At 41.6% G+C, this 8,077-nt stretch overlaps 1 protein-coding gene across 1 annotated transcript; it reads left to right on the top strand.

The window, feature by feature from the left end:
* The first annotated feature begins 211 nt into the window (after positions 1-211).
* On the top strand, positions 212-7,827 carry HTR1B (5-hydroxytryptamine receptor 1B). Its single transcript, XM_025170927.2, has one exon. The coding sequence runs from the start codon at positions 1,310-1,312 to the stop codon at positions 2,459-2,461; it is 1,152 nt and encodes a 383-aa protein (XP_025026695.1). The 5' UTR covers positions 212-1,309; the 3' UTR covers positions 2,462-7,827.
* Positions 7,828-8,077: the final 250 nt, after the last annotated feature.

Genomic DNA, 8,077 nt, shown 5'->3' with positions numbered 1-8,077 from the left:
GCCACGGGGCATATTCTTGAGTCTAAATATGAAGGGCTATTGTCCATTATGGACAACAGCTGTCGAACTACCCTGACTGAGCCATACCCGTCCGCACAACATCTAGAAGCAGAGAATTCCAGTTTTGGGGTTTGATGTTTTCTCCACTTCTCTTGATTCGGCTTTGCTTGGTATTTTCAAGCCCCTAGCTGTTTGCGTCCGACCCCTTTTCGTTTTAAGCGCCCACACCACAAGAAGTGTGAGTTGCTGTTACTATTATTATTGTCATTGTTACATTTTAAAGGGATAGCAAGCACGGCTCAACTCAACCCAGAATCTCCACTGGCAGTCGGCGAGGCTGGCGAAAGGATAAATTTAGGCTCTGGATGGGTTGGGGGCAACAGAAGAGGTCGGTGTTAGGACCCGGCGGAATCCTCTCGGGGCAGACTGAGGCGGGGCGGTGGCGAGGGGCCGGGAGCCGGAGCCCGGGGAGAACGGCCACGAGTTGCCTGGTTAAGCTCGCGCAGAGCGGACTGGAGTCGGAGCGGGTGTGCCAGTATATATAGAGAAAGAGCGAGCGGAGCAGAGGCAGGGACCGCGCGCCTTCCACTGCTGAGGCGCCGGCCGCCTCTGCTGGGCGAGTCTGCGTCCGCTGGACTTGAGCTACGTCGCGGGAGAGACCCTCGCACCGAGAGTTCGCCACGCTGCCTACCTTCCAGCCGCCCGCCCTCTGCAAAAGTTGTTGAACTGGCTCGATGGAGGGCGATTACGCGTCCTACGCCTCTGCGAGAGACAAGGCGCCCAGTCACGCCCGGTCAGCGGCGTCAACCACGCCAGCTAGCCCTCTCTCGCTCTCTTCGCTGCTCTCCCTTGCCCAGAGATCGTGGCGACACCTCCGCTAACGAAAGAAACCCCTACTCCTCTCCTTGCCGCCGCCGCGACGAACTTCGCACCTCCGCGGCTTCTGCGGGGTAAGAAGATGCGCCCTCGCTGCGACCAGGGAGTCGGTAACTGCTGCCGCCGGCGGAGACGTCCTCACTCGGCGGCCGGCACGTGCTGAGGCGTCGGCTTGGCTTTAGCGAGGAGGGGGAGGGCGCGGCGGCGGCGGCGCGAGCCATGGTCCGCCCGGCGAGCGGGAGGCGTCCCCATTGGAAGAGCCGCGCGCACGTGCTCCCTCTCGCCGTCCCCGCCACCGACGCGGCTCGCGTGCTCTCATTCCACAGGCGGGATTCCCTCGAGGTGTGGCGCGCGGCGAGGGCGCTGCCCTCCTCGGATTGTTGAGCCTGGCGGCGGTCCCCTCGTCATCCAAGTCCAGAGCAGCTTTGGAGGCATGGATCAACCTAGGCTGTGCCAAGCCACAGGTCTAAACGTGCTCCGCACCAATGACTCTGACCAGGCCAGGAATTGCAGCACTGAAGAAAGTTACATCTACCAAGATGGCACCCCGTTCTCCTGGAAGGTTGTCCTCACCATCATCTTGGCTCTTATCACCTTGGCCACCATATTGTCCAATGCTTTTGTTATTGCCACTGTCTACCAGACTCGTAAGCTCCACACCCCAGCCAACTATCTCATAGCTTCCTTGGCAGTCACTGACCTTCTGGTATCCCTCCTTGTCATGCCTATCAGTACCATGTACACTGTGACTGGGAAATGGACCCTTGGCCAGATTGTGTGTGACATTTGGCTCTCTTCAGACATCACTTGTTGCACTGCTTCCATTCTCCATTTGTGCGTGATTGCCCTGGACAGATACTGGGCCATCACGGATGCAGTTGAGTATTCTACTAAAAGGACTCCAAAGAGAGCAGCAGTTATGATCATCCTGGTGTGGGTCTTCTCTATCTCCATCTCAATCCCTCCTTTCTTCTGGCAGCAGTCTAAAGCTGAAGAGATGGCTAACTGTGTGGTGAATTCAGACCACATCTTATATACCATCTATTCCACAGTGGGGGCCTTCTATTTTCCTACCTTGCTGCTGATTATCCTCTATGGAAGGATCTATGTGGAAGCCAGATCTCGGATTTTGAAACAGACGCCAAAGAACACCGGCAAAAGGTTGACCCGGGCTCACTTAATAACAGATTCCCCTGGGTCAACATCCTCTGTCACCTCTATAAATTGCAAGGCCTCAGAGGCATCCAGTGAAATGGGGTCTCCTGTATATACGAACCAGGTCAAAGTGAAAGTATCAGATGCTTTTCTGGAAAAAAAGAAGCTGATGGCTGCCAGAGAGCGGAAAGCAACCAAGACTTTAGGGATTATTTTAGGAGCCTTCATTGTGTGCTGGCTACCTTTCTTTATCATTACGTTAGTGTTGCCTATTTGTAAAGATGCTTGCTGGTTCCACATGGCCATCTTTGACTTTTTCACATGGCTGGGATATCTTAACTCTCTGATCAACCCTATCATCTACACTATGTCCAATGAAGACTTCAAACAAGCATTTCACAAATTGATACGGTTCCGATGTGCAAGTTGAATTATAAGTGCAGTTAAATGTAAGTCTCCAGAGTCGGAGGCTTGAATGAATGCATTTTGTGTGTCTGGTTCTTCAGGTAGGTGGATTATTCTTACCATGCTACTGTCTCTCCAGAAAACAGTATCTTTTAATGGCAGAATGGAGTTCAATAGAGAGGAGAACCGTGCCAGTTAGCAAAGGTTCTCATTCAGGGTAGAGGTAACTACAAAACAGCCTCCCTCTGAGCCTGGGTTTAAAAATATGCTGCATCTTACTCTGTTCCCACTAATGTTGCTGAAGAAGTCTTTTTGGCCTTAAAATGAGAGTTTAATCCTGGATTATGCCTTGTAGAGCCATTGTGGTAGGAACTGGAAAGGTATTGGACAACTTCTGTGGAGACACCTGATCCAGCGTGACTGTACTGTACTTGAACTAAGTGACTGTCATCCCATCTCTTCTGCTAGGAGATCTTTGCCTCTCAGACATCTGTGTTTGAAAGTGCTTTGCCATGTTTCCCTCCTTTTTCCTGCTAGCTTGCTAAATTAAAGACTATGCAGAGTAGATTATAAATGAATTGCGCATGATGCTTAGTAGTGATATGGATCAGAGATCTGGGAGAACTAGTACTGATAGTCTTACGATAACCACTCCTTCACTTGCTTATAATAAATGGGCTGGAGGAATGTTGGGGAAGCAATCAAATATAGACAAAACTCAGCATGAGAAAAGCAACTCATCTTTTTTTCTTTTTTTTGTACAGATGTGCCTTCTCTTTTGTTTAACAACTTGTCATAGTAACCAAAAAAGCCAAACTGTTATGTGTGCATATGTTTGTGTGAGCGCATGCATGGCGGCCTGTGCAATCAAGTGCCAAAGCTTGCAAACTGCTTTTTTCTTTTTCCATGTTCAGTTCCCTCCCCTCCCTCCCTCCCTTTCTCTCTTTTTCTTCTTTCTTTCCATCCTTCATGTTTTTAAATAAGTGATTATATGCTATTCTTCTGTTCATTTGCATTTTAATTTTAGTTAAAACTTTCCTTTCAAAGCTATTAAACATACTTATACTGTTTGCTTTCAAAAAGAAAAGTTGATGTTTATTCCTTACGTGGACACTGAATAAACTGCAGTTACCATGAGTGTAATAATTCTTATTAAATGAGCCTTTTTCCCCCTAAAAAGAACTCTTTCTCTCCAGTGCAAGGAAATTTTCCCTTATCACTGATTTCATAAGCAGATTTTCAGATCTTGTCCTATTCAGTTCCTAAAGGAATCTACTCTCTTTTCCAGACGCTATCTAGTAGTACAAAACCTCATCTGCGGTTTTAATTTCCCTTGTCCTTATTTTTCACTCATCTCCTCTCACATATCCCATCCCATCCTTTCCTGAAATACTTTGACAAACTGATTGAATGAATGGTTCGTCTACATTATTAATGTCACTAAGGCAATAAGGCAGGAGAGGACTCAGTTTCAGCACTTGAGAAAGCTGCAGAGTTTCTTTGTTATCTGCCTAAAGCCCGGATGCAAAGAGTGAGTCTTACACAATATTCACTGCTTTGAATAAACACTGTACTTAGAAAATCCTATTACAATACATGCTTGCTATGTTATATAATCCTTAAAAGGCTTCCAACTGCATACATCCCCTACTATTGAAGTTAGTAAAGGCATTACTAAAATAGCTTTCATTGTGTAGGACAGTCTGATACCGGTCCCCTCTGAATTATAAACTTTTTTGGTGGGGAGGAGGGATCCCCCAGGAACAGATTTTGTCTTTGATTTCAAATTAATAATGGCACATCAGGCCAGAAACCTTGCAAAGTTTTGATTAGAATCTTTTTAGAGAGATTTCTTCCTGTGATCTGGGTCAGGATTGGTAATAGCTTCCTTTGCCCATGTGTTGGGTTAAGTAGAAAATCTGACTAATGCTTCTCTATAGTGATAAAAATAGAAGTATAAACTAAGACTTCAACGTATAGTAAAGCTGCCCAAATGAGGAATAGGAAAGAAGAAAAGAAAATCCTCTGTATCATACTTCTGCAAGATCTAGAGAGCTGCACCAGTGATACTTCACGTGACCCATCTTAACAACAAGGTTATTTTCCTGTGGTACCTGATTCCAGCAGCCATATTAAGGAAGCACAATGGGGACTTATTGCTGCTACCTCATATTTTTCCACATTCTCATATGGAATTCCTTTGCAATTTTTTTTCCTATAAAAGTAGGACTTCAACAGTGATATTGACAATTTTATTTCCCCCTCCCCTGAAAAATTCATATGATGTTTTCACAGTGTAAGTCACTTTCACCAATCCCTGCTAGACAGTTCCTTTATTTTATTTATAAGGTGTATATACTATCAAGCAAAGAATCTCTAGGTTCTTTATTCCAAGAGGCCTAAAATGTAAATAATGTCTGAGATTATAACAAATAGGTGGAGGAAAGAAATGACAAGTGAATGTCAACACACACAGTAAAAACTTATATTCTGGTTTTGTTGAACTGAAATAAAGATTAAATTGGGTTGGATTTTTAATGCAGAACTGTATGGTACTCTTATTTAAATCCAGTTCTTAAAAATGATGTCTGAGTTCATGAAGAAATTGAAAATGAATACTTTACTGACTTTGCAAACAACCTTCCTCTGCATTTCTACCTGGTTTTCATGTGTTTATGTCTGCCTTTTTTTTTCATGTACAGTAGCTTATTCCCAATTCTTTTTTGTTGTTGTTGTTGTTGTTGTTGTTTATAAAGAGCTGCTAATCTCATTCTGAAGGTCCTGAAATGTAAACTTTTGCACTGAAATGAACTGTACACTGTGGCATAACTTCTTCAGGTTGCTTGTTTATGGAAAGCAAATGGTTGTTCAAGAAATAGTCATTTTTGTTTTAAATCAGTGAGTGTTGATACTGTAACATTGATACTTACTTAGTCACCATACTTCTCAGACAGGAGATGGAATGGACTGCTTATCTCTTAATACTGTTTGCACTACTGCAGTTGTCTTCAGAAGTGAAGCACCTTGCGCTTATGTTTTGGGAACGTAGGAGAAATGTGAAAGTCCTGTCCTTTCATCTTTTTAATCAATCTGGTATTTAAAGAATAGCCATTTGATGCTGTGATCTTACAGATTATTTTTTTTTCCCCATATGTATGGTACTGTTAACTGAGGAATCCAAAATCATCTGAAATACTAGCCACTGTTCCGATCCTCTAGGTTGTTGGTGTAAACAATTGGAACCTACTTTATTATATATTTTTACTCATTATTTTTTGAAGATTAGATAAATTATCTCTACATCATAAGCCCAGCAGTCAAAATTTTAAAATTCAGACTGTGTTGTTCTGTTCCACTTGCCTTGAAAGGATTGCATTACAAGTGTTTGTCTTAAATGTATCTGAAAATCAAACAATAAAAAAGCTTTACTGTGATAACAAGAGTATTTAGTAGAAATTGTGTTACTAAGGAAGATGATATTTGTTTACTAGACTGAAGCTTTATATGATGATGATGAGACAGTAGGAAAAGGTAATTATTAATTGTGGCTGAAATTGGCAATTGTAATTAGGAGCCACAACAAATTTAATACACTTCATCAAATATGTAGATGATATCCTTAACAGTGACTGGGTTCATAATACACAAAGCCATGGTTACCTGAATAAGTGACAGTTGTCTGGATTCACGTAACATGGTAAGCAGTAAACCAAGTATATGATAGTTTAACCAGGTACACGAAGCCAGCCAATGTATCTGATGGAGTTCATTTTAGGTCCATGTACTCTTATTTGTTTTGGGAATGCTCCAAGACAATATATTATTTGTTTAATTTAGTACATGTATGCTGCCTTTTTCCCATCGCATAATTCAAAGGATATTCATCGGGGTTTTCAGATCATCTCTTACCAGGCATAAAGCTGTTCAGATTCAGCAAGAGAGCCACATCATGTGTCGCTCTCTTTTAGGTATCTTTTTATAAAGGCATTAATTCTGATATTTATTTTTTCTTCCACTGGAGACATTGTTAGGTAAACCCAAGATGCCTAGCAACTGAAAGTGGTAACTTTCCCCTTTCCCCTTTGCTAGTAAGTGAAGCTGGCTTGGAGAGGCAGAGAACAATCTATGTTGAGCAGGGCACATGGAAGCAGCGTCGGGAGCCCCTTTTATATGGCACACATCCCATGATGTGCGTACTTGAAATCAAGACAGACTCTGGGCTAAAGAAAAAATCCTTATTCCAATTAGTTGCAAGCAATTTAGTAATTCATTGTCCAATTGGCTTAAAATACTAAGTGTTTTTTCTTTGCAGTTATTGACAGAAATGAGAATAGTTTTCTTCTCCCTTTAGGTTTACGTATCAAAATTCCAGGCCTTTCTTAGATGCAAAAATAACTTAAACAGAATTGATTTATTTACTGTGCTTGCCAACTAAATGAATTGAGGTCTCATTTCTCTTGCATACAAGATTCCCATTAACTGTATTAAATGCATTTTGTGAATGCTGCTGACTGGAAACTTGAATACAGCATTCTAGTTATCTAAAGTTCAGTTTTCTCATTAAGGCTCAATTAAGAAGTTAATCATGCTTAAATTCCATTGTGGGACTTATAACAGATGGGATTAACTTTGTTTTTGATGTCAAAGAATCAAGAAAAGGACTTTGTTTTAAATCTGGGGACCCATGCATGGAGGAGTAGCAGTACTATTCATGGTCCCAGTATCCACTTGTTGATAATAGCACACATGTATGCCTATAGGTTCTTTTCCTACCGTTGGATAATTACAAATGCATGGGCCTGATCATGGGAAGAAAAACCATCCATATTCATCCTCTGTATCTAGAAGCTCTGTTTGCAAAGGAGTACACATGTTTTTTGTAAAGGAGGATCAAGATAAAATAATTATTTTCTTTTGGGATAACAAAACAGGCCTCTAAGAAGGGTAATAGTGAAACTCTAATATAAAGCTTACCTACTTACCTAAATGTCTGAATATTCATTCCTTGGTTGTTGTCTCATGCTATATATATCAATTAGGATTAAATATTTCCTCAAATCTAAATACCTATGAGATGCATCTGTTTAAAAAGAATGTACATTTAAGCACTTGTAAGCCATTAGAGACTTCCAAAATTATTCTAACTTTTTGAACATTCATTCTAAAATATGAATTTTTCCGGTAGGAAAATGTATTTTCTCAAATGTGTTCCCCGAGGCAATAAAGATATATGGTTGATAAAGTAAATTGAAATGTACTCTTTCTTTTTCAAACTTTTGTTGGGATTGGAGCAAGTTTGCAAACATAAGCAAGGTCATCTCTAAAATTAACATTTGGTTCTAGTTCATAGTTCATATCTTACTTCTAGGAGGAACAGAAACGACCAACATGGGAATATTAATTATAATAAATTTTCAAGGAGGGAGAAAATATCCAGCATTTTTTTAAAAGAAAATTTGTGTCTTGTCTCAGTTTCTGTAGTTTTCATCTTGCCAGATTCTTCTCTTATTTACAACTGTATGCCCGTGATTGAGTAATAATGATATCCATGCACCATATGTTCTTGAGGATGCTGCGTTGTAGCCATACAAATGTTACAGGTAGCTTTGCTTTTCAGGTTTTGGAGAACGTAAGTTCAGAC

This window comes from Python bivittatus, unplaced genomic scaffold (assembly GCF_059951505.1).
Source record: "Python bivittatus isolate LINGU-HERP-01145 unplaced genomic scaffold, Pbiv_v1 ctg000020_np1212, whole genome shotgun sequence".
Classification (NCBI taxonomy): domain Eukaryota; kingdom Metazoa; phylum Chordata; class Lepidosauria; order Squamata; family Pythonidae; genus Python; species Python bivittatus.
Note: the sequence above shows the minus strand (reverse complement) of the source record. Positions and strands in the feature narration are given on the sequence as shown.

Coding starts and splice junctions, on each gene's coding strand:
- HTR1B (XM_025170927.2), top strand. CDS start 1,310: ATGGATCAACCTAGGCTGTGCCAAGCCACAGGTCTAAACGTGCTCCGC.